Here is a 26,681-nt window from a genome sequence, read left to right on the forward strand (position 1 = left end):
GGTGGCTGACTGTGCAGGTCCACTCCTGAGGACCACCAGGTGGGCGATTGTGCAGGTCCACTCCTCAGGACCACCAGATGGCTGACTGTGCAGGTCCACTCCTCAGGACCACCAGATGGCTGACTGTGCAGGTCCACTCCTGAGGACCATCGGGTGGGCGGTTGTGCAGGTTCACTCCTGAGGACCACCAGGTGGCTGACTGTGCAGGTCCACTCCTGAGGACCACCGGGTGGGCGGTTATGCAGGTTCACTCCTGAGGACCACCAGGTGGCTGACTGTGCAGGTCCACTCCTGAGGACCACCAGGTGGGCGGTTGTGCAGGTTCACTCCTGAGGACCACCAGATGGCTGACTGTGCAGGTCCACTCCTGAGGACCACCGGGTGGGCGATTGTTCAGGTCCACTCCTGAGGACCACCAGGTGGCTGACTGTGCAGGTCCACTCCTGAGGACCATCGGGTGGGCGATTGTGCAGGTTCACTCCTGAGGACCACCAGGTGGCTGACTGTGCAGGTCCACTCCTGAGGACCACCGGGTGGGCGATTGTGCAGGTCCACTCCTGAGGACCACCAGATGGCTGACTGTGCAGGTCCACTCCTCAGGACCACCAGATGGCTGACTGTGCAGGTCCACTCCTGAGGACCATCGGGTGGGCGGTTGTGCAGGTTCACTCCTGAGGACCACCAGGTGGCTGACTGTGCAGGTCCACTCCTGAGGACCACCAGGTGGGCGGTTGTGCAGGTCCACTCCTGAGGACCACCAGGTGGCTGACTGTGCAGGTCCACTCCTGAGGACCATCGGGTGGGCGGTTGTGCAGGTTCACTCCTGAGGACCACCAGGTGGCTGACTGTGCAGGTCCACTCCTGAGGACCACCGGGTGGGCGATTGTTCAGGTCCACTCCTGAGGACCACCAGGTGGCTGACTGTGCAGGTCCACTCCTGAGGACCATCGGGTGGGCGGTTGTGCAGGTTCACTCCTGAGGACCACCAGGTGGCTGACTGTGCAGGTCCACTCCTGAGGACCACCAGATGGCTGACTGTGCAGGTCCACTCCTGAGGACCATCGGGTGGGCGGTTGTGCAGGTTCACTCCTGAGGACCACCAGGTGGCTGACTGTGCAGGTCCACTCCTGAGGACCATCGGGTGGGCGGTTGTGCAGGTTCACTCCTGAGGACCACCAGGTGGCTGACTGTGCAGGTCCACTCCTGAGGACCACCGGGTGGGCGGTTATGCAGGTTCACTCCTGAGGACCACCAGATGGCTGACTGTGCAGGTCCACTCCTGAGGACCACCAGGTGGGCGGTTGTGCAGGTTCACTCCTGAGGACCACCAGGTGGCTGACTGTGCAGGTCCACTCCTGAGGACCACCAGATGGCTGACTGTGCAGGTCCACTCCTGAGGACCATCGGGTGGGCGGTTGTGCAGGTTCACTCCTGAGGACCACCAGGTGGCTGACTGTGCAGGTCCACTCCTGAGGACCACCGGGTGGGCGATTGTGCAGGTCCACTCCTGAGGACCACCAGGTGGCTGACTGTGCAGGTCCACTCCTGAGGACCACCGGGTGGGCGATTGTGCAGGTCCACTCCTGAGGACCACCAGGTGGCTGACTGTGCAGGTCCACTCCTGAGGACCACCGGGTGGGCGATTGTGCAGGTCCACTCCTGAGGACCACCAGGTGGCTGACTGTGCAGGTCCACTCCTGAGGACCACTGGGTGGGCTGACTGTGCAGGCCCACTCCTGAGGACCACCGGGTGGGCGACTCTGAGATTCACTGAGGTGGAGAGCTGTGGGGACCCACTCCTGTGTACTGGCCTTTTACAGATGAGAACTGGAGGCACACACGGAAGGAGGAGGACAGCTCAGAGGGGGCTCAAGCTCTCCCTCTGCTCTGGGCTCATGTGCTTCTTCTCCTCAAGCAGAAGGCTTTTCTCCCCCAGGTGCTCCCATAGCAACATTTTTCAGAACCTATAATTGCTTTACATAATCTAATTTTAGTGATTTATGTAACTTAGTTCCTCTAGTGAGTTATGAGCTCTACAAAGGTAGGAACTTATTCATTTTGGCTTTCCCTTGGCGCCTATCCTGCTCTTTCTGAATGAAGTTTTGTTAAGTGGTTGACTACATGAAGGAGTGGCCTGGTTCCAGAGGGACACCTAGGGTTGACTGTCATGAGGAAATGGACGGAGAGTTGAAATTCTGGTCTCTAGCACGAGCAGAGTTCACTGATAATACACATCCTCTCTACGGAAGGTCAGGTCACAGAGCAGTGCCCTGCAGGACTGTGGGAAGGCAGGTGTGGACGCTGGCTTGGTTTAGAGTGAGCATGGTTGAAGGCATCCTTGGAGGCCCAGAGAGTGGAGGCTAGGCCCTGGGGTCCTGTGGCTGGTAGCATGGCCTGTAGACAGCAGGCCAGTTCAGTGCTCGTGTGACCCAGGTGAGCCTTTGATGGACTTGCTGCTGGGCGCCTGCAGCCTGTGGTCTCCTGTGATGCACTTGCAGCAGGAGATGTGGTGCTGGCCTTGGGATGTTGTGGTCTTGCAGAGGGAGTGATGTCATGGGTGACTGAGTTAGGCCAGGACTGGGTGCCGGCCTGTGCTCATCCTCTCTCGTGGGAGAGGAAGCCAGGCTCTGAAGGGTTGGGGGCCCTGTGAGGGAGGGGTGGGCTCCGAAGAGGTGAGAGGTGGAGAAGTGGGTGCTTGGGCAGCTGTGGTGGTGCAGATGAAGGGATGCTCTCAAGGATGCCGAGAAGCAGGGTCTGCTGTGTGAACCCCAGCATCCCAGGAAGGTGGGATCGTCACTGTCATTTTTCTTTCTAAAGAAAGCCTGGGATGCTGTCACTAGTACATGGTGGCAGTTTCTTGCAGGAGTGTTTGCCAGGTATGACAGGAGGGCAGGAGGTTCCTAGGCCTCCTCTTGAGGAGTGGAAGGGCTGCTAGTGGCCACATAGTGCAGTGTGTGTGCAGAGATTCTGGTACTCAGAGTGGTCTCTGTCCCAGGAGCTTGCGTTCTGAGCTGCTGTGTTCTCCTGTGGTGGTGGAGGCACTGTGCCTTCACAGCATGTGACAGGGTGTGCCCCAGGGAACCTCTGCATCGGCAGGAGTGCAAGCTTGCGGAGGCCCGTGGGACCCACTCTCATGTGATGGAGAGCCCAAAGGAGCCAACTGGTCGCATTGGTTATTTTTTCCTTGTGTTATGAGTGTCACAAGGTGCCTCTTGGTACTGTGAGCACTGCTGCACGGGAGTGTAGGGCAATGGGATGGATAGAGCTTCAGAAGGTGCCAGTGTTGGTGTCCAGGATGGGACACTTGTTGGCTGCGCAGTGTCTATTTCTTCTTTATCACTTGCGAGGGTTGGACGCTCCCAGTCCCTGGGGACAGATGGGAAGAGCTGGCTCTCTGTGCCCTTAGATCACAGTTCCTTCTTCTTGTCTCTCGGGAGCACTTGCCACGGCCCTCAGCTCTGAGCCAGTCTGGTCACAGGAGGCCAGCAGGGTGGTAGGAAACTGAATTTTTTAATCTCATCAATCTGTGGGCTCCTGCGAACTGCCTGCCTCCATGTGTGTCTCTCGTCCACTGATGCTGCTCTTGGATCCCTTCCTTACGTTCCTCTGCTGTCACACGCAGGGCAGAAGTGGCCAGATGTGAGCATGAGATCTCCTTTTCATCCTAGGACAAACACAGGCAGGAAAGTTGCACTGTGATGTGAGCAAGCCACAGGTGAAAGGGTTCAAGGTCCAGACCCCAGGCAGATGTGTCACCTAGGCCCCAAGCTGCTTCTCTTTCCCCGCCTCTGTACACCAGTCGTATGGAGTACTGCTCACCCCACTGTGGTCATCTTAATGTGACTGCATCCACAAGACCCTATGAGCTCACAGACACCCGTGCGGGCTCAGGAGTTGAGCATGTCTTCTGGGAGACACGATCCAGTGACCGTATAAGTGTGCATGTGCACACCCACATGTCAGTTGTATGTTCACGAGTATGTGTTAGTATGCTTGGCTGGCAGCACACTCCCTGTTAACGAGGACTTGAACCACCAGATGTCTGTCTCCTCAGTGACAAGGTGTTAAAGGGAGATGTCTGCTGGCTGGTGCAGCTGCTCTGTGGTCCCACTGAGAACCCAGGCTCTCTTCTTTCTGCCTCCCTGGACTTTGCATCCTTTGCCTTCATGCGGGTCACCCGTGGTCAACATAGCTTGCCTCAGATGCGAACTTACATCTGTGTGTCTGGTTTCGGAGAGGTGGGGCAGTTGGTGGCCATGACATCTGCCACCGCGCTTCAGGGAGAGAAAAATCTTTACCAAAGCCAGTGGGAGGGAGGGGGAGCCTCCCTCTGAGCACCGAGGGAGAAGCATGTAAAGATTGCCCAGGAGTGCTGTCCCCCGCGAGGCTTTGCCAGGCTTCTTTCCCCTCACCTGCTCTTCCTGGAAAAGCAGGAGTCCACCTGGAATGAGGTCTGTGCCGATGGGCATGTAGCCCTGGTGTGGTGGGGCCACTGTGCCTGTCGTCTGTGGGCGCAGAGAGCAGGAGGGCAGCACCCTGCACCTCTGTGCCTCCAGCACCTGCGAGGCTGTGCACAACAGGTGCTCCATGAGGAGCTGTTGACCAGTCCAGGGCGTTTCCCTTCGAAGGGGCTGAAATGCACCAGGAACACTTCCATCTGTTATAATGTTCATGTATTATTCAGTTATATTGTCATTATTTGATTTACTTTTATTTGTTTGGCAAGATCTACTTGGTACTGGAGATTCAAGGGCAGACTGGGGACTAGAGGGAGGGTGGGGCTGGTTGGTGCAGCATTCTGGAACAAGGTAGGGCGTGGTGTTCTGTGGTCGGCAGTGCAAGGACTCAGCTCTTGAAATGTTGCCATTTTATACATTCCAGTTTTGCTCTAGGAAAAACCACCAGAGGGAAGGCACCGGAAGCCCTCCTCTGGTGTTGTGGCCATCTCTTTGTGTGACGTGGCAGGAGCAGCGTTTCTCCTGTGCCGTGTAGAGATTTACTGAGCCCAGCCTCAGCCAGGCGCTGTGCTGTGGAGGGTCCTGCCTGAGTGACGCGCACAAGGACTCACCTTCAGTTCCTCTGAGATGACCTGGTGTTCCTGTGTGTGGATTGGCTGCTGGCTGAGCGTTTCTTATCTGCTAATACCTTAATCACTCCTGGGACTTGTTCCCCCTTGGCCTTTCGCTCTGCTTCCTTGACAGTGACCTTGTTTTCTCTCTGTCCCTGGCCATGTGCAGCGGGTCTGGCTTCCCCAGCAGGAGCTGCCACAGCCATTGTTGGAGGCCTCATCTGTGGCCTGGCAGGTGAGAGCTGCTTTCCTAGACGGCAGGACTTCTTCCTTGTGCAGCAGGAGACTCTGGATGCAGACAAGTGGAGGGGAAACACAGCCTGTCTAGGAGCTGGCTGTCCAAACGGAGCCGCTGGCCCACAAGGCTCTGCACCCTGGACCACTGCTGGTGCCAGCTGAGCTGTGCTGTCAGGGGGTGTCAAAGATCTCATGCAAAAAAACAGAATGTAAGGTATACATAACAATTTTATGCAGTTCATATATTAAGCCATTAAATTTTGATTATGCTTGGTTAAATAAAATATTATTGAAATAAATTGCTTCATTTCTCTCTTTTTTCCTACTACCAGAAAATTCCAAATTATATGCGCAGCTCCCATTGCTTCCTTGGACCCATGGCCACTGATCGGAGAGCCTTGGGGAGTGTTTCTCTAAAGGTTACGGCCTCGCCTCAAGTGCTTGCTGTGGGCGAGGTCTCTGCCTTCCATTGGCAGGATGAGTGGCCCCTGCCTAATCCTCAAATCCTCCTTGCCTCGTGTAGACGGGTGGAGAGGATCCCTCCACACCTGGGTGTTCCCTCTAAACCCCTGTCCACTCCCAGCATCCTGGATAATAAATGGTCCTGCCTGCCAGCCGCCGCCGCCCTCTCGCCCAGCCACCGCCCTCTTGCCCAGCCGCCACCCTCTTGCCAGCCCCACTGTTCTCTGTGACCTCGGCCTCGCTGATGGCCTCCTTTCTGGACCTCTGTGCTTCTTGCTGTGTCCTTGCATCTACGCCACCCCACATTTTCCCTGCGTCTTCTGAGTATCTTTCCCTGGCCTGTTCCCACGGTTGGCATTCTTGCCTGCTGTCACCTGACACTGTGGTCCCTGCTGCAGACTCCCTGCCGTCATTGCTGACCTTGGCCTGTCCTGACCAGGCACCCCGGCTCTGGGGTTAAATCCTGGCCCGTCCCTTTGTACCTCTTCCAGAGGGCCTCCTCAGTTTCCCTGATGGCTTTGGCTTTGTGGGAAGGACGGGGAAGGAAGTGAGTCCCTCTCCACTCCCTGGACAGGACAGGACAGGCACGGTGCCAAAGGCTGGTGAGCTTTGCCAAGGGGAAGATCTTAAAAAACCTGGAAATCAGCATGAGCTTCAGCATACTGAAAAATACCCCAGCATTGGTGTGGGCCCATCTGTTTACTATCTCAGCAAACAGAAATGCCCTTGAGCCAACAGGAACTCGAGCACAATTAGAAATCATATCTAAGCTGAAATAAAGGGTAATTTTTAAGGTCAGCCTAAAGGTTAGGCCTGGAAACAGCACATCCCCGAGTGGAGCACCGTCTTCTCCCAGCTCTGCTTGATGGTGGAGCTCCGTCAGTCCCAGTTCTGCAGGGGCGTGTGCAGCGGAGGGGCATGTGGAGCAGAGGGCCGTGTCCCACTCACTGTTGAATTTCCAACACAGGACCCTGTATACCCAGTTTCAGCATGCTGAACTGTTAACAAAATTATACCTCTCCCTCTCTCTCTATATATATTATATCTCCACACACATGCATACATATATATGTATTCATATATTATATAGAATTACATGTATATATATATTACACATTTTATATATATATTACACATTTTATATATATATATATATATATATATATATATATATATATATATATATATATATTACTATGTACAAATATAAAAGGGATTAAGATCTTGCCTGAAGGTTTATGTATTCAAAAACATTCACCTCTGCAAACTGACCCCAAATGTGTTGCTAATAAAAATAATCATTGGGAAGTTGACACACTCTAGCCTGCGTGACTTTAAAATGCCTTCGAGTCCTCCCCTGCATTGACTGTGTACATTACCCACACCGCGCTGTTCATGTGGGAACCAGTCTGGTGGCAGTGTCACTTCTATTTTGTGATGATAAATACCTTGGGAGATAAGATGAAGGTTTTCTTGGGAAATATGAAATGATTTTTTACAGAATTTTTTTTCCAAAGAGAAATTAGCTGAAAGGAGCTTTTTCTCTAAGAGGAAGTGGGCACTGGGGCAGGAAGGAAGTGGTGTGAATTACCCTGGCGGGCAGCAGGAGTGGACTTCTGGGTCTGAGCTGGGGAAGGGGGGGCTTCAGGGGTGCGTTTTAGGCATTGTCCCGTAGGCAGCTGCTCTTTGGGCAGTCCAGCTCCAGGAAATGCTGCTAAGAGTGGAGAAAAAGAAATGCTTTATGCACAGATGCTTCTCTTAGTGTGTTGTTTTTGAAAATAATAACCCCAAATGGAAAACATCTAAATATGGTTAAGTAAATAGCATGCTCTAATTAGATAAGATTTTGGGAGATTGTGGCCATGGGAAAATGTTTGTAATATATTATTAAGTGAAAATAATCGTGAGACCGAATTGTATGTGCAATATGATTTACAGACATGGAAAATATGCCGAGGAAGAGAATCATAACTCACAGGGTATCTGACATTTTTTTCTGTTTTTGATGTTTTTGTTGTGGTTTTGCTGTTGGCCTCTGTATCCGTGGCAGACTGCAGGTATTCAGGGAACACATTGTCTCTGTACCGAACAGGGACCGAAGATGTCATTATTCCCTAAACCACAGCATAGCAACTGTTTATGCACCATGTTTTAAATGTTGCCGGAGCTTATAAGCACATTTTGTGACATCTTCTGTAAGAGATTTGCACATTTGTGGATCTTGCTGTCCTTGCAGGTGGGAGCTAGAGCCAGTCCCTCACTGGATGCTAAGTAGTGTCTGGAGCGCATGACATAATGAAATAGAGTTTAAAGCATTTTTAAATGTAAATTTTGACTTCCCCCAGTGCACACCCAGACTTTATTTCACACGCAGCTGTGGTGTGTTTTCACAGATAAGCCCTATATCTTAAGTGGATGTTTGGTTGCAAGGACCAAAAAAGAAACGATTAATAAACAAGGAAGAAGCCCTGCTGTTATTATATGAGACATGGGGAGAGAGCCCTGGCCCTGCTGCCAGTGGCACATGCTGCCCTGCAGACAGTGCCCAGGGCCACTGGACTGGGGCAGTGAGTCCAGGATGCGCGCATCCCCTAGGGTGTCTGTGCTCAGACTGGTGCCAGACAATGACAGAGGGGCGGATTCTATGAATCTTGCCCAGGGCTTCCGGCCCCACTGGGACTTGTGCAGAGACCTCTCTGCAAATGTTCCCCTTGTGTCCGTCTATAAAGTGAGAGTGGCTCCAGGGTCACAGTTTTGAAAGGACTCCTCTGATGATTAAAGGGATCATGCCTATAGAAATTCAAAGAAGGATTTTAGGCTTGTCCAAAAGGTGGATTCTCCAGTAGCCCTCAGAGCTGCCAGGTGGGGAGGTGGGAGGCAGTGGGAAGAGGGGCTGTGGGAACCGAGAGGACGCACTGCCTGGAACTTTCAGACTCCATCTGGAGAACAGTTTCCTGGCTGAATCAAAGACTACCCTTCCTGCCTGCACCAACGGGGAAACCTCAGGGCTGGGGCTGGAGGCTGGCAGAGGAGCTCTGGCCTGGCATACAGGACGCCCCGAGGTCCTTCCCGAGCACCACGAAGCACACCAAAGAGGGAAAGATGTGGACCCTTCTCCACTGCTAATTTCTCTAGTTTTCAATTAAAGATAAACAGCTAAATGAAAAATAAAACGCCTTCTCCTCCTGTCTTTATTTTTCTGTTTGGATCGTTACTTTGCAGTAAACTCTGAATGAACATGGCAGCAACTCAAGTGCTGTCTACGTCTGCGCGTGGAGAACCAGGCTTTGGGGGCCGGCCACCCTGTGTGTTGCCTGTGCGCGTAGTGAAGGGAAAGCCTCCTTGGTCTGATTCCGTGTTAGTGTTTGCACTGAAGGTGAGCACTGAGGCCCAGATATGTCCTGGGAGTGGGCAGCACTGCTGGTGGCTGGAATATTCTTGATGGAGCGGGTGGACTGTCAGCGCTCCTCAGGTGGGCCCTGTCCCTACTCACGCTCCGCCTGCTGGAGCGTCCATTTCTGAGGAAGTGGAGTTAACATCTGCAGCTCCTCCATAGCAAACTGTCCTGTCTCTCCTCACAGTTGTATCAGCTTTGCCTCATGAACTGTGATGCACTGCTGTAGTGTGTCCGTGTTAAGAATTTTTATGTCTTCTTGGAAAATTGATCCCTTTATTATTTTGTAATGGTCTCTTTTTGTTTCTGATGAGCTTTCTGTTTTGAACTCTGCTTTGTCTGAAATTAACCTAGCTCCTCCAGCTTTCTTTTGATTAGTGTTAGTACGATGCATCTTTCTTCACCCCTTTACTTCTAGCTGCAATCTTTGTATTGAAAGTGGGTTTCTTGCAGACTACAAATAACAGTTCAGTATGGCTTTTTTTTTTTTTGTATCAGGGATTAAACCCAGAGGGTGCTTAACTACCACATCCCCAGCCCTTTTTATTTATGTATTTATTTTACTTTGAGACAGGGTTTCACTAGGTTGTTTACAGCCTCACTAAGTTGCTTAAGCTGGCTTTGAACCTTTGATCCTCCTGCCTCAGCCTCCCGAGCCCTGGAATTACAGGTGTGTGCCACTGTGCACGGCTAGTCTTGCTTTTTCATCCACTCTGAAAATCCATATCTTTAAACTGATATGTTTAGGCCATTTATGTTTAAAGTGATCATGAACATGGTGGGACCAATACCTATCATATTGGCAGCTCTTTTCTCTTTATTGCATCTATTTGTTTTTCCTCTTTTTGACTTCTCTGGTTGAATGGTTTGTGGGATCCCATATTGTCTACTGTGTCATTGCTATCAATTATACATTTTTAAACATTATCTTTAATGATCGCCCTAGAGTTGGCAATGTCACTTAGATCTACTTTTAAAAAGCACGGCACCACCCGATTACATAGCTCGTGCACCTTATGGCAGAGTGTCACAGTCCTCCCTCCCATCCCTGTGATGTGGACAGGTGTGACTCTGATTCCAGTTTCCGCTTTTCTCTCCAGATTTTGGAGAGTGTTTTTGTCCTGGGGCCTCAGTTGTCTGATGGGCCTCAGAAGTGGTTGGTTTTCTTTTTCTCCAGCCTTCTCTTTTAAGGATTGGTGTACCTTGGTGAAATCTTAGATCTCCTCCTTCACAGTTTGTACCCACCTGCACTGCTCTGCCCCTGTCCCCCGTGTTCAGTTACAGCCTCGTGAGAGCCCTGGCCATGGTAGTGCAGTGGGCTCAGCTGACACTGTATGAGGCTGGACAGTTGAATGGTTTGGGGACGTAATTTTCTACCCAATGCTGATCGTGTGAACACTCTAGTGCCCTCTTCCAGCTTTGAATTTAACATCAAAAATTACTTACGGCTCTTCTGCATACGTTGGGAACTTAAAATGTCTTGCGGGCTGATAACTTTTTGCCCTATTACGCAGGAAATGATTCTCTTGATTCTCTTTGCATGGATAGTTTCATCTTCTGTCATCCATGGGACTTGATAAAATTGATTTCCAGCTGTTAGGCATCCAAACACCTTTAACAAAAATGTAATGAATGACTTTGATGGAATTATTCCAAGAGATATTTTATTTAAACTTTAGTTTTTAAAAAAGGAACTAAAAAAGAAGCCAGACATAAAAGGTTCGATATTGTATAACTCCCTTTATATGTAAGATCCAGAGAGGAGGTGGAGCCACCTGCAGAAGGCAGACTGCAGGTGCTGCCCTGGAGAGGAGGGCCTGCAGGGTGACTGCTCCTGGGGCGAGGAACCTTTTGAGGAGATAGGAATGTTCTGGAACTAGGTTATATTGCTGACTGCGTGACATGGTGAATGTGCTAAATGCTGCTGACTTAAATTAAAACAGTTAATTTTATGCTCAGTGGATTTAACTTTGATTTAAAAATACATATAATACATTAAATATGTAACAGTACAAAATCTTATGGTGCAAGGCGATCTTCCTCCTGCCCTGGCCTTCAGTCTTCTGAACCGGAGGAGTGTGTTACTGCTGCTTGCTTAGGTACGGGTTCTCCCAGTGTCAGATCCCCCACCTCCACCTCCTGCCACACACCGTCTTTAGATAGAAAACACTGTGCATTGCTATTTGGACCCCCACCCCCACCCTGAACAGCACATACAAATCTACCTTATTCCTTTTCAAAGTTAGTCAAGGGAGCTGCTTTCTGAGTTCTGTATAGTTAGTGTGTGTTTTCACTCACCATTCTAAATAAACTGTTTTTCCTCTTGGGTAAAGCCTCTACTAAAACAAGCTTCTTATTTTGTGCCTGATTCAGTATCCAGTCCGGTAAATCAGTTGGTTCTTTGTGAGCAGTTTCAAGCCTAAGAATTAGCTTCATTTTTATGAGTAATTTCTTAGAATTAGGAATGATGGCTAGAATTAGCCAAGTGCCTTTTATCACAACAGAGAAGTTTAAAAAAAAAAACTCATTTAATTACTTGATAGCCAGTGAGCCAATGAGTGTGCTCCATAGTTATAACTCTGCAAATCCCTTCATTGCTGAAGAGTACTTTATTTTCCCCCAGAGAAGACAAATGAGAAATGACTCTCCGCGAGGCAGCTCTGAAGGGGCGACTGTGAGGCCCTGGGTTTCCCAGGGTGCAGCCCCATTGGAACACGGTGCCTGTCAACAGAGAGGCGCTTTCTTGAAGCCGGACAAGACCGCCATTCATACCGCAGTCAAACAGATCATGCATGGGAACCTCCACTTAGGGTGGCTGCCGAGCTTAACTGCAGAGAACTACACTGTTTATTTGTTTTTGTTTTGAGATATTAAATTGGAAGCTCAGTGGCCACTTAAAAAGTCGTAGGCTTGGGGGTTGAAAGCTTGGGGGAGATGTAGAGAGAGCGTTGTCAATTTCTGGTATGTAATGTGTCAGGCATTGTGAGTGCCACCTTGTGAGTGGAGTGTCACAGGTGAGCACAGTCCGAAGTGTCCATTCACCAGAAGAAGACAAGCCTGTAAGGGAAGAAATGGAGGAGCTCCCCGAACCTGATTCCTCTGGATTTTTGGAGAGACCCAGCCCTACAGATTTGCTTCAGAGAGCTGGGAATATAAAGAAATGGAGTCTTTTGGTGGGATTTTAATTTTAGAGTTTGCAGTACATCGAATTTAGGATATACGATCCATTGTGAGACAAAAGAAATTATTTTTCTCAGTGTGTGGAAATTTATTGATAAAGTAAGCTATGCCAAACATTTCAGTCTCTGAAATTCAATTTCAAGTTGGAAATGCAGAAAGTCAGAAAAAAGTTCAAAAAGTAATAAAGTGAAAGTAAGTACAATTCCCTGTGGTCCCATGTAGCCATCATCAATAGGTTTTTCCCCCTTCGCCTTCTTCTGGAGAAATCGTGTGTTTTATTATGCTCATGAATGCCGCCATACTGTGTAAATCGTTGTGTTCTACACTTTTGATTTGTGTGTGTGTCTCGGACATCTTCACACGCCAATGCTTGCAGGACCAGCTTGTTCTTCACTAGGTGGACAATGCTACATATTGGTGGACATTTAAGTAGCTCTCCAGGTTTTCTCTTGCAAAGGCTCTGCACCAGCCATCAGACCTCTCCTCCTCCTCCTCCTCCTCGTCTGTGTCTCCTCTGTGCCTTCCAGGCCCTCCTTCATGTTAGCTGAGGACTTTCTCGGCTGAATCACTACTTTTTTTGGCTGCTCCTACTTTAGCCATGTCTGCATCCCCATAGCAGGTCCTCTTAGCACTGAGACCCTCTTTTTCTCTCTCTGTATCTCCCTGACCAGCCCGTTCTTGTGATAGAGCCAGGATTCTGACATCAGGGCATCATGTCCTAGTCTCTGACCCCCACCTCTCAGTGCAACTGACTTCCTTTTACCTGACCTCACTCCCACCCTCTAAACATACCTCTGGCCGCTCTTCCCTTTCAGTGGCCCCTGCCACCTTCTGTTCTTACTCTTCTTTCTGGAATGTTGTTCTCTTCCCTACTTTCATCATCCCTGGCAAAACCCCAGCTTTGGCTAAGCCCAGCTTCCTGCAGGCTAGCAGATAAAAGTAGCTGGAGAGAAAGCCTTGCTCCTGCTGCCCAGGCACCTGCCGTGTGTGACCAGAGCCTCCCAGGCCCCCTCACCCAGGCTCTGCAGCCTGCCGTGTCCCCTTAAGTTTTGGAAAGGTCACTCTGCAGGTTGATTCCTGTCCTGTGACCTCTGAGCAGGCCCTGTGCTGCACCTGTGTCTTGGCCTTGGAGGCCCCGAAGCTTCCTCCTCAAACCACTGCTGTCCTTTCCATCTGACACCCATGCCCCGGGGTCTCCTGACTGTAATAGCATGGACGCTGAGGGCTTCTCTGTCTGCAGCAAGATGAGCCTCAGGAGCCCATGCCTGCCACTGGATAGTTCCCATTTGGGTACCGTGGGCATGAGGGCTACCCCAGCCTCTGACAGCTCAGTTCACAGGGTAGCTGAAGACCCCTTTCCTCCTGCCTAAAGTCAATCACTTCTGCAACTGCCTTCAAAACCCACCTGGCTCTTCTCCTCTCGCCATCTCCCCACTGCTCCAGGAGGTCCTGCCTGCCCCTCTGCTGGCCGAGGTGTCCCTGTGTGTTCTCCTGTCCAGCTTCCTCCTTCCACTCGAGTCTCACTGAAAATATCAGAGGCCGTGAAGAGCAACCTAAGAAAATAGTACCTCCTCCTTCTCCTGGGTTCATTTGATTGTTTCTCCTTTTATCTCTAAGATAAGGCGTGTGTGTGTGTGTGTGTGTGCGTGTGCGCGCGTGCGTGTGTGCCTGTGTGTGACCGTGTGTACTTGTGTGTGTGTTTGTGTAAACTGAGACTACAATGGTTCCAGTGGTTGTCTCTACTCTTTTTTCTGTTTTTTTTCTCATATGCCTGGTTATTTTAGCGATTCCACCTGTTCTTACTTCCTGTGTGTATTTAACAAGGAGGAATCTTATAAGTAACTTACTAACAGGACCCTTTTATATTCTTTTACATGTTTTTGCATCAGATTGGCTTTCTCAGGTTATTTTAAACTTTTGAGTCTTTTGTCCCTAATTTGAAGCAGTGTCCATGTTCATGTGAAAGGTTGAGTGGCGTCATCCCAGGAGCACATTGTTAGGAAGTGGGGCGCCTCTCCTTGTATGTGCTTCAGTGGATAGACAGCAGGGTTCTTTTTGTTTTTCCTTTGTAGTTTTTTGTACCAGGGATTGAACTCAGGGTGCTTGACCACATCCCCAGTCCTTTTTACTTTTTATTTTGAGACAGCATCTCACTAAGTTCCTTAGGTCCTCACTAAATTACTGAGTCTGGCTTTGGACTTATGCTCCTCCTGCCTTAGACTCCCGAGCCCCTGGGATTATAGGCATGTGCCACCACGCCTGGCCAAACAGTAGGTTTTTTGTTTTTGTTTTTAAGTATCTTGAAGGGTCTCGTGTGGGCATAAGGGCTGCAGTGTGGTCTGAACTCGGGAGTAGGGGCTCATTCCACTCCGCATCCTCCTCCAGCATCTCCGTGAGTCGTGGGGGTGCAAGAGCAGGTTGGGGAATGGAGGATAGTCCCCACATGAATTGTTCTGCAGAAGCAGGCATGGACGACTTCAGGGCTTGCTCGGAAATCCAGGGAGAGGGACTGCCGACTCTGGGTCGTGGCTGCTTCATCACTGAAGATCTAGGGGAGTAGTTCTTAGTTCCCAGGAGGGTGCCCATGGCTGGAGGCTGTACATTGAGAAGACGCAGGTCAGCGGCCAGGCACAGTGCTGCTGCCCTTTAGAGCTGTGCCTGCTGGTGCCGAGACAGTGCAGACGGGAGCCAGCCTGTGGCAGTGGGCTGGGGAAGGTGGGGACAGGGGCTTTGCCACCTGCCGACGGCCCAGGGGGTGCACAGGGCTCCCAGCACCCTCCTGGCAGAGGGCTCTGTGGACGCTCTCCCTTTCATAAAGCTTTTCTTGACGCAGCTCAAAGGCTCTGACTGCGGGTGCGCCAGCTCAGCAGAGAGCTCTCCTTCCTGCTGGAGATGATCATTCTATTTACAGACTCTTTACCTGGGAGAAAATGGCAGAAAGGTGGAGCAGAGGGGATGTATTTTGTCTTTGTCTGAAGGTGAGAATTTATTGCCAAGTGAGGCAGAAAATACACTCGTAGCTTAGTGGTGCAATAGGTGTCTTGATGCTGTCAGGGCAGAGCAGGCGGGGCGGTAAGTAGGTGAGACGGCTGCTCAGCCCAGGGCCAGCAGGTGTCTGGAGTCGGGTCACTCTGAAGCTTTAGCCTCAGCAGCCTGCCTTCCACCCTGCAAGAATATCAGCCCTCTCAGGCTGGGTGGGGGCAGAGTTGCTATCTTAGTGAGTGGGCAGCGAGGAAGGAACATTACCACAAAGATGTGTGAGTCTGTCCAGCCACAGATGTGTCTTCTGTCCACACAGATTCCTCATGGCTTTCCTTCTATCTGGAGACTGGGATGGTGGTGCCAGGATGGAGGGGCAGTAGAGGCCATGAACATTGTTCTTTGCTTCCTGATCAGAAAAGCCTAAAAGTAAGCAGAGTTCACACACCAGCCTAGCAATCCCGATGAGCAAAGCTATACTCTGAGAACAACACTTGGGAAATTCTAATGTAATCTTGCCTTGCCTTTTAATTTTATTCCAGTAGATGTGTTTCTTTCTTTTAAAATATAATTTTGTTGAGATATAATTTACATAGCATAAAAGTCACCATTATAAATACACTTTTTTCTGCTTTTTAACATATTCTGAGTGTTGTAACCATCACCAGTACTTAATTCCAGAACAGTTCAGTAGCCTCTGAAACCCCCTGTCCATTAGCACTCGTTCCTGTTCTCCCATGCCCCAAGCTTCTGCAAACCAGTGACTTAGCTCCTGCCTCTATGGATTGTCCTGGTGTTTCATATAACTGATTTCATGCAATGTGTGGCCTTCTGCATCTGATTTCTTTCAGTCAGTCCAGTATTTTCAGGATTCATCTTGCAGCGGGAATCCGTGCTGCGGTCTGTTCTGTGCTGCATCCAATGCTTGGATGTACCACATTTTATTTTTACCCATTGACCGGTTGAAGGGGAAGGAGGTTGTTTTCACTTTTTGGCGATGGTGAATGATGCTGCTTTGTACATTCATGAATAAGTTTCTGTGTGGAGCTGTCTTCTGTTGCCTTGGCTGGTATATACCTCCGTGTGCGGTTCCTGGATTTGGCAGTTCTGTGGATGACCTTGAAGTGCTGAACCTTTTCTCAAAGCAGTGACTCCACCTAACTTCCCGTGCAGTGTTTTATGAGGTCTGACTTCTCCACGTCCTTGCCTGCACTTGTCTGTATCTGTCTTGATTCTAGCTTGTGGGTATGAAGTGGCATCTCATTGAGGTTTGGATTGGCATTTCTCTACACCATTAATTGTGTTGAGTATTAAGTATCTTTTCATGTGTTTTTGACCATTTGATTATTGTCTTTGGGGAGAAATGTCTATTTAAATCCTTCTGGTTGTCTTTTTATTGTTAAGTATTCTTTGAGTATTCTGGATATAAGTCCCTTATCAGATATATAATTTGAAAAGATCTTCTCCCATATTGTGGGTTGTCTTTTCACCTTGATGGTGTCCTTAGACACACAAACATTTTTAGCTTTGGTGGAGGCCTTTATATCAGTATTTTGTCCTGTTGCTTCTGCTTTTGGTGCCATTGGTAATCTAAGATGATGAAGATTTATTCTTATGTGTTCCTCTGAGAGTTTTATAAGCTTAAGTCCAACGTTTTGCTTTAGAATCATTTTAAGTTAACTTATGAAAAGGATAAGGCTTGCATCAAGATTCAGATTTTTTTGTGTTTTTTTTTTTTTTTAGCACCATTAGTTGAAAAAACTATTATTTCGCCATTGAAATGTCATGGCACTCTTGTGAAAAATCAGTTAACTACAAACAGTTTCTAGTTGCCAATTCTAATTTATCAATCTGTGTCTTCATGCTGGTATTACGTTGTCTGATAGTAATATAACTTCCAAGTAAGACCTGGTGGTAGGAAGTGTATCTTTTGTAAGTTTATTTTTTTTCCCCAAGGTTCTTTTGGCTATTCAGGTTTTCTTGGTTCTCTGACTGAATTTTAGAATCAGCTAGTCAATTTTTGCAAAAAAGGAAGATGAAGTTTTATTAGATATTACATGGGATATAATTAGGTTTTTAATCAATTTTAGAAGTGCTACTATCGTAACAATATGAAAAGGATAAGGCTTGCATCTAGATTCAGATTTCTTGTTTATGAACTTGGGACATCTTTCTCTTTATTTAGGGCTTTTTAATTTTTATTTATTATTTATTTTAGTGATGTTCTGGTAGTTTTCGTTATACAAATCTTACATGTCTTTTGTTAATTTTTTGTTTTGTTTTGGAACTGGGGATTTAACCCAGGGGTGCTTTGCTACTAAGTAGATACCTGACCCTTTTTTTTTTATTTTTTTGTTTCAAGACAAAGTCTTGCTAAGTGGCTGGGGCTGGCCTTGAACTTGTGATCCATTGAACTTGTGATCCTGTCTCTGCCTCCTGAGTTGTAAGGATCACAGACATGTGACGCCATTCCCAGCTTTTGTTAAGTTTGTAATTATCTTATTGGCTTTGGTGCTATTCTAAAGCGAGTCTCATGTAAGCGCGTTTGGGTTTTGCCTGTTCTACCACTGTCCTCCTTCGCCTGGAGTGTGTCGGCCATGTCATGTGGCTAGTGACCCCGTGGGTCCTACGTCAGTCCGGTTATTGCTTGGTTTCCCATAGCTCTTCTCTTTCGTGTTCCTGTGGTCCTCTGTTTTGCTTTTTGTGTGATTATGAAATAGCTGATCTCTATTGTACCATTTTAATTCCCTTTTTGTTTATTATTCACTTTAGAGGTTTTTTCCCAAGGTCACCCTTGAGGTCAAACCCTCCCTGTAGGAGAAGCAGTGGCACAGGCTTGGTGCAGAAGGAAAGCAGGGGACAGGAGGGCACACACTGGGGTGATCTGTGTTCTGAGAATGGCATGTGTTGGTGGCCTGATCTGTTAACCTCTTGGTGGAATTTGGTTTTTTCCTCAGTAAACCTCAGTCCTTTGTCCGCTTCACTGTTGTGCCTTACAGATGCTTGAGTGGTAAGATGACTAGTGGTTATGCCCAGCCTTCCCTCTGGACGTGGCGGTGTGAGGGGTGGATGCCGGGGACCACTGCCCCTGCCAGCCTTGCTACGCAGCTCCTGACCACCTGCGCCCTTCTCTGCCTTCCCAGGTATCTCACTCCCTGCCGGGTCTGAGGCTCCCAGGGGCCCCCTTCCTAGTCTGCAGGGACCTCCAGGACCACCTCTCCTGTGGGCACCCAGCAGGAGGGAGCAGCCTGCTGCTGAATGCACATCTACACAGCAGGACCCCAGGACCCAGCAGGAAGGTACTGCGCTCTGCCCCTGGGACTTCTCACAGGTAACTCTGAGTTTGGGAAGTCAATGAAGGTGTGGAAACCATCAGCTGCTCCTCTGAGAGGAGTCTCAGCCATTGTTGGGAGAGAGTGAAGGCTGCCTGGCTGGATTTTTCCATCCCTCTTACCCAGCAGTACCCAGGCAGATTCCCAGCATGTCTCCCTGAGAGAACTTTTAGGAACACCCTCAATACATTCAGCTGTTGTGGAATTTGTGCTTTGCGAAGATTTCATGAGTCCTCGTTTACTGCTCTTAACATGCAGGTGAGACTGACGTTGCAAATCTCATGTTGCAGACAGGAAATAGATGCAGGAGGACAGAGATGTATCCAGAGTCTCAGGGGCTCACTGATTCAGTGAGAACATGTGGCTTAACTCCCATGTGTGCCTCGCCCTGTTCCCGGTGCTACACGCAGTGAGCACAGCAGCACAGGTGCCTGCTCTTGTGGAGACAGTGCAGCTGGAGGTGTGAGTGGAGCACAGGATGCTGGGTCAGGCACAGAGAGGTGACGAGGTGACAGCCAGCAGAGAGCAGCAGGCTGAGGTGGGAGAGAGAGCAGTAACCTGGCATGTCCTGTCCTGCAGCCACTAGGGGGATTCTGGGTTTCAAGGTGGAAAATGTGCGTGGGGTTTTAAGCAGAGGAGGAGGGGAATCGGCATTCCACCTTAACAGACTCATTCTGGCCTCTGGGCTGGGAACTGCACGGGAGGGGTGGGGGACAAGAGTTGGATCTGAGAGGCGATCACTGTGGACAGGACCACTCCTTGGTGACTGTGAAAGTGGAGCAAAGTGGTCACTTTCTGGAAATGTTTTGAAGCCAGATTCCTTCCTTCAGATGGCCCGATTGAGTGGCCGTGGGTGTGAGAAAAAGAGGAATAATGGTGATGCCAAGAGTTTGAGCTCCAGTGAGTTTCCACTGTGGCCAGAGAAGGTGACAAAAAGAGACTAGGAGATGGTCTGGAGCACATTGGGATTGAAAGGATCCCAGGACACCCAGTGGAGGTGCGGGGAGGCCAGTGGTCTCCAGAGCTGATGTCGTGCCGTCGGACAGCGATGGGAGTCTGGCCAGTGGTTGGTATTTGAAGGAATAAGATCAGAAGGTCCCGAGTGATGGAGGAGTTAAGGAGAGGGGAGCAGAAGGGGGGGGGGCAAGCCAGAGAGGTAGGGAAGCAAGAGTGTGGCTTCTTGGAGGTCACTTGGAATCATTTCCAAATGGAGGGCATGAGGAGTTGTGTCCAGGTGCTCGTGGCCCAAGAGGGGTGGGGACCCATGACACTGGGATCCTGCTATCTGGGTCACTGGTGGTTTGGGCGTGGATATTTTTTGTCTGGTGGCTGTGGCTGCACAAGCCTCATTGGAAGGCAGCGCCACCGGGAGGAGTTGGAGCAAGAAGATGGGCAGGTGCTGAGCTTCGGTTGCCAAGCAGGGCAGGAAGGAGCACAATTTGGGGTGGAACTGGTGGTGAGAACCAGTCAGGAGAATGAGTGTAGTTGGGAGCTCAGCCTAGTGCTGGAGTGGTTGAGTGACGTCTCAGTGTAGGACAGAGCCTGACGAAGCCTCCTTGTGCAGGAGGGAAGTCGGCTTGTGGGAGGGTGAGTGACTGACTTCAGGAGAGGCATGGGGGACTCTAGGAAGGGCCCCAATGGAGGATATGTGGTTGTCACTTGGAGGGGCAGGTCCTCTTATGGTTGCTCATCTGTTCTTTGTGAAGTGAGCAACATAGTCACCGAGGGCCGCTAAGTTTGCAGACAAGAGGCAGGGAGCACACCAGAGCTTGTGGCTACAGATTGAAGGTCCCCGAGCAGGGGATTGTGTCCTCCCCTGATAGCCCAGCTGGGGAGGTAAAGGCTCACCCTACATCAGAACGTGGTTGATCCTTTGGCCAAGCAGAGTGAGGCTGGCTTTCAGTGAGCAGGTGAGAGAGGACACTCCTCACAGTGGGGACGGAGCAGGGGCAGCGAGGAGACAGCGCGTTAGGCTAGCGATGCAGGAGGACGGTCAAGTGCCATGGGCTTAGGCACGGGGGTTGCTGGGCTGAGGCCTTGGACATGGTGTGTGGAATTGGGAGACGGTGCGTTTGTGGGAGGTGACGGTTCCGTTGTTCCTTCCCCTGGCCCGGCACCTCAGTCCCCCCGCCTGGCTGGTTTTCATTGTGTCCACTTGGGAAGTCTTCTGGGCGGCCATTGCACGTACCTACATGACCAGTTTGCCCAGCTGGTGAACAGGGAATACCTGGCTGCCTGTTGCTGCCCCTCTCGGTGCCGAGTCGCTGAGGTCAGGACCTGGCCCTGGGGAGGGGGCTGTCGAAGCTGCCTCCCACCTCCTCTCCATGGAGGATGAGTACAGCACAGCCTTGTATCTTTTTAATCCTAAACGTGAACGCTATGGGACTGTTGTGTCCTTGTCTGCAAGGTGCTTGCTGGTCCGGGGGTCCCTAGACTCTCCCAGGTCTGAGGGCAAGTGTGAGCACCGTGGGAAAGAGCCCCGAGGCCCAAGTCAAGCTCCCGTTCCTTCCTGCGTCTGCCCACACCCACTTCCCAGGATCCTCCTTTTTGGGATCTGCCTCAAATTGTAAGAATTGTGAAATAGCTTCATATTCACAAAAGATGTAGTCAGAGGCCAAAATACCAGAAAATGACATCCTAGCACAAACAAAGAAATTTTTAAATGTTTAGGCTTGAAATGAAACATATTTCATCATGATAAACACCAGACTTCTTACTTAGGTGACTGAAGTATCGGAATCAGAAAGATAATTTTTATTTTATTTTTATTATGTTTTTATATTTCAAGTGCAGAATATCATTGGTTAAAAAAGGAAATCTTTGGCTGAGAAACTTTGGCTTAGCCTTGACCATCCTGGGCCTGGGGAACAGCCAGGATCTGGAGAAGTGCAGCTGCTCTGTGCTCATCACCGCTCTGTTCTGGGCTGTTGGCCCGTAGGGCAAAGGTCACTTGAAAACCCCAGCTAGAAATGCAAATATCAACACAGTACCCTTCCAGTTCTCCATGGGTGTTGAGCCACTGACAAGGAGAAATGAGTGATATTTTTAGACAAGGAAGTGGTTGGAGATGCTGTTCTGAGATGTGATGGACAGCATTATGATAAATAGCAACAACCACATTTTGCACAGTGAACTCGGTTACATTTTTTTGTTTATTTCCATTTTTGAGTGCTCAGGGCCTTTTGGATGGACGCTCATTGCTGGGTCTAAGACACTGACTCCTGCTGACTGAGTCTCCTTGGTGCCTACACACAGTGGAGGGTGGGCACCTGCAGAGTGGACAGGAGGTGCCTGTCCCTCCAACCTACATGAAGAGGTCTTCTTCAGGATCAAGAGTAGATGTGGAGTTAGCAAGTCCCCACCACATGCAGGGCTACCTGCCCGCTGGATGTGGGAGGAGACCCAGGCAGCCTCTTTCTGTGGAGACAGGTGTCTCTCAGAGTTATGTGAGCAGGCTCAGGAAGTGAACTGCAGCTCCGCAGGCCTGAGCCAAGGCCAGAGCACATCTAAGGCAGTGAGGCCTGGCTTCTGCCCCTCGCAGCCAAGACCCCGAGCCTGGGAGGGGGAGCAGAGGAGCAGTGCCGGGGCTACACGGGGGCCGGAACCCAAGTGAGCTTCTGCAGCCTCAGCAGTAGGGTGGGCGGCTGAGAGCCACGAAGATATGTGAAGATGAAGGAGGGAATTAAAACGGTGTGCTTCGCACAGGTGCATGGGGTGCTGCCGGCCATCTAGCATGAAGAAAAGCAGTCTGACGGCAGCACAGAGACCCCAAAGAACAGCTGGGTCACATGCTTCGAAAGAATGACTGTGTCCCCCCAATTTAGAAACGCATTTAAAGGATGTTATTCTCCAAAGACTAACAGAGCTTTGTAAACATTTGCATATACATTTACCAAAGACTGTGGTACAGCCTTCTCTCATACTTAGAACTTCGTAAGTAACTCCCGATTTTAGTTCCATTGAACATGGCTTCGTTATATATTAACGGGAAACTCATCAGTGTTTTGCCCATGTAGTTTGTTATAAAATGGGTAACATAACTCAGTTACCAATCTCACTTTAATCCTGACTCTAATGGTTATAATAATCTGTTGTATCAGTTGTGTTCCTTAATGTATCTTCCAGTGTCTTAAAAAGTATTTCTCTCCCTCTCTCTCTCTCTCTATATATATATGTATATATATATATATGTGTGTGTGTGTGTGTGTGTGTGTATAATATGTATAAGTGTTCATAAAATATAATAAATATAAAAACATTTACTTGAGCTTAAAAACAAGGGGAAATCCCCTCTGGCAGATGGTAACTCTGATTGGCCAGTTGGTGTGACCTTGGGAGCCCCCTTTGCTCTTTAGAGGTCTGGAAAGACCTAAACATGCAAATAATACTGGCAAATGTGAAATGACACATTTTTATACTAAAATCATGTTAAGATTTGGTGCTTCTCAGGGAAGGAGGAGTGGGTTTGAGTGAGTTTTCTACAGTGTTTGAATGTACTTCCCAGAATTCAGGACCTGAGTGAGTCATGTCTTGGAGGTATATTCTCCTACAGATCTGGTGGTTTCCGAGGTTTTCTTTTGTGGGAAGATCTGCTGATTAAGTTGTCAGATGATCACCAAAATCGGTCATTGTTTGATCACTCTGTGATTTGGGGCGTCCATGGGGAAGAAGTTCAAAGCCTTGAGTTTCACTTTTAATTCCATCATCTGTTCCCATTTATGTACTTATGTGAACAAAGTGGGAAATTTATTTTATCTGTAACAATGAAAAATTGGGACAAAGTTGATCTTCAGTTAGGTCTTATTATAAATGCAAGTGATATTTATCTATGGGTATATAAACATTAAGAGAAAAAGTCCAAATCATTCTGTTTTTAATAAATGTTTGCTTTTTAGACCTAACAAGTATATTATATTCATTTCATCTGTATGCTATTTTGATTAGTTATATAACATAGTAATTACAAACATTAATTTTATATACAACACCTTATAGTAACAAACTTTTAAAATTAATAAAATACTTTTCTTTTTTAAAAAATACATAAAATACTTTCAATAATAAATGTAGACAATCAATCAGATGATATTATGAGGTTGAAAAATTATGTTGGGAGAATAAGAATGGTAATATAGTTTCCAAGGGATAAGGTGATGTCATAAAATCTCTGTCAGAGAAGTTCGTACATATTCTAAAAGTGATTGACATGATGGAAATGAAAGATTTTTTAGCTTTAATGAACTTTTTTTTAAAGGTGGTATTTCCAGTTATGCCATAAGTTACATCTTGTTTTAACTATTTGAAATTCTTAGAACTTTTTTTTTTATATTTTTGTTTATTTGTTTGTTTGTGGCATGTAGAGGTCAAACCGAGGGCCTTGCTCGTGCTTTAAATTCTTAGCCAATGTAAAATGGCCTGTGTAGTTTTAAAAACTATTTTAAGCTGTACTCAAGCCAACCAAACATAAAAACCCAAGAAATCTCTGCTCCAAGTCACCTAGAGTAAATGAGGGGCTCTGTGAGGTGGTGGGAGAGAAGGATGTCGAGAGCCACAGAAGATGCAGGTCCCAGCCCTGTCCCTTCCGGCCAGATGACCCCAGGGACCCGCTTATCTGGAAGAGCCTGGATTTCTTCAGTGTAAAGTGGGAATGGCAGAAGTCATTGGGGAGAATCTGATGAGTTGATGAGTAGGGAAGGTTTCAATGAGGTGTAAAACAGATATCTGTCACTAAACATTAATTATGGGCTAAGGTTTACCATTTTTTCTGTTGCTATAACTACCTACCTGAGACTGGGTCATTTATAAAGACTAGGATTTTATTGAGCTCACAGTGCTAGAGGCTGGGAATTGCAAGGGATTGATGTCATCATCTGCTCAGCCTCCTTGCTTCACATGATGGAAGATATCACATGGCAAGATAGAGCCGGAGTGCTAACTTTCCTCTTCTAAAGGTACTGATGCCATCATGGGGACCCCACTCTCATGACCTCAAGCTAACTACCTCCCAGAGGGCCCAACTCCAAATGCCATCAACATTCCAATTTGGGGATTAAGTTTCCAGCACATGGATTTTTGGAAGACATGTTCAAATGACCACCTGCAGCCCCACCTGGGTCCTGAGGGAGGGGAGAGGAGGTCAGTGTGTGCATGCCTAGTGCTAAATCTCAAGACCAAAAAGGATTCGAGGAAGAGGCCAGGGGCGTTGTTGTTCACAGCTGCAAGGAGGGCTGGGTGTTAGATGGTCTATATGGTCTCTGAAGGGGGGTACTCTGCATGTGATGGAGGGCTGTAGGAATTGGGGGAATCTGATTAAGAATCATCAGAGCACTGAGAGAAGGGTCAGCCTCGCGGGAGTTTGATTTTACTCTCAGGCTTCTGGAGCCATGCAGATTTGGACCCTGTTCAAAGGCCTAGTGTGACATGAAACAACTAATGGCTGTGGCTAAGCTACCATTTCTTTCTCTCCTTGAAGGTGTAAGTGAACTTCCATATGTTATTTTATCAGTGTAAACAGCGCCCTGTGAGCTATAGAGCTTCCCATCTCCCTGTCGAGCACACTGAGACTGAGGTAGGCTTGCTCACGATGCTGAAGTGGAGGTGGATCTGGCCAGGATGCCCAGCTTCCAAACAGCGTGTGATCATTGTGCCCGATAAGTGTTTCACAGGGCACTCTTAGCACCAGGAAAGCGGGGAGCATTAGAAAATCTGGGAAAGTATCTTGATTTAGAGTGAAAATGATTTAGGCTTGCAAGACCTTTCAAGGTTCAGGTGGACATGGGTGTTGGGAGTAAAGCAGGGTCATTTATGGATGTTGGCATTTTGGTGAGGGCACCCTATAGTTTCAGCTGGTGTTTGGTGTGGCTCAAAGAGCTCTTAAGCCCCAGCAGAACTGTGCCCTGCTAGATACAGATATTGAGCTCAGATTAATAGCTTTGCAGAGCTTAGGAACACTGCTGTGAAGTCCAGTAGTGAATGAGGTTGGTGGGCGTGGAAGGAAGGCTCTGGGGCTCTGGGATGCTGGGATGTCCATCCCTGGACATATAGGCCACACAAGATGAGCACACAGTGCTGTGGAATTCTGTGCTGGGTCCTTTGGATTCAATTCAGATGGAATGTGGTAGTGCAGGCTGAAGTCAAACAGAAATAAAATTAAGTGCAATTTGAGGTTTTGAAAAATCAGAACCAAGAGGCTGCTGTGGTAAGCTTTCTTCACTGTGTGAGTAGGAAAGGAAGGTGTTGATGAACCAGAAGCAGAAGGTATCCTATACTACTTCTTTCAGGAAGGGGACATATCCTATTTCAGAACCTTTGAGGAGGGATTACCCTGGGGTGGCATTTCACAACACATCCCTCCCTGTTCAGCATCCACAGATTTGAACAACTACAGACTGAAGGTACTTGAAAAACAAATTGTGTCTGTATTGAAAGTGTACAGATATTTTATTGTCATTATTTCTGAAAATAACATAATCTAGCAATTATTTGGCGTTTACATTGTCTTGGGTATTGTAAATAATCTAGAGATGGTTTAAAAGATATTGTGGGAAGCTTTTTGCTGTGGTGCATGCCTGTAATGCGAGTGATTTGAGGCAGGAGGATCGTAAGTTCAAGGCTAGCCTCAGAAATTTAGTGAGCCCCTCAGCAACTTAGCAAGACCCTTTCTCAAAATTTAAAAAAAAAAAATCTAGGAATGTGGCTCAGTGGCGAGTGCCTCCGAGTTCAGTCCCTGGTACCAAAGGGAGCAAAACCAAAAAAGCAAAACAAATACTCCAATTAAGTGTATTTTGGGAGATTCTGTAGATTCTGTGTAAATACTATGCCATATTACAGAGGGATTTGGTATCTGCTGGAATCCAGTAGCCAAACCTTTGTGGATTTAGATCTAGGGAGTACTTTGCTTCCCTCCCCACCCCCCACCCCCGCCCTAAGGAAATTAAGAAACTTCCAGTAAATAGAGAATAAATTGACAGCCGATGGCCTGAGAAAGGCCTTCAGTGGGAAAGAAATTGGAGGATGGCCTCTGAATCAA

General features: G+C 48.5%; 1 protein-coding gene across 3 annotated transcripts in view; it reads left to right on the forward strand.

Moving 5' to 3' along the window:
• Positions 1-26,681, forward strand: part of Rnf144a (ring finger protein 144A) — a 105,939-nt gene that overhangs the window by 6,108 nt on the left and 73,150 nt on the right. Inside the window, exon 2 of one of the 3 annotated variants that reach the window (XM_046441192.2) lies at positions 18,464-18,651. The exons of 1 other annotated variant lie outside the window; for it this stretch is intronic. In XM_046441192.2, the coding sequence (XP_046297148.1) occupies positions 18,579-18,651 (73 nt within the window). In that variant the 5' untranslated portion in view covers positions 18,464-18,578. Of the gene's footprint in view, positions 1-18,463; positions 18,652-26,681 lie in introns of those variants that run through there. One more of the 3 variants, XM_058578347.1, reaches the window with a different exon arrangement.

Source organism: Marmota monax, unplaced genomic scaffold (assembly GCF_021218885.2).
Source record: "Marmota monax isolate L192 unplaced genomic scaffold, Marmota_monax_Labrador192_F-V1.1 WCK01_AAM20220418_F8-fsc00010, whole genome shotgun sequence".
In the NCBI taxonomy this organism is placed as follows: domain Eukaryota; kingdom Metazoa; phylum Chordata; class Mammalia; order Rodentia; family Sciuridae; genus Marmota; species Marmota monax.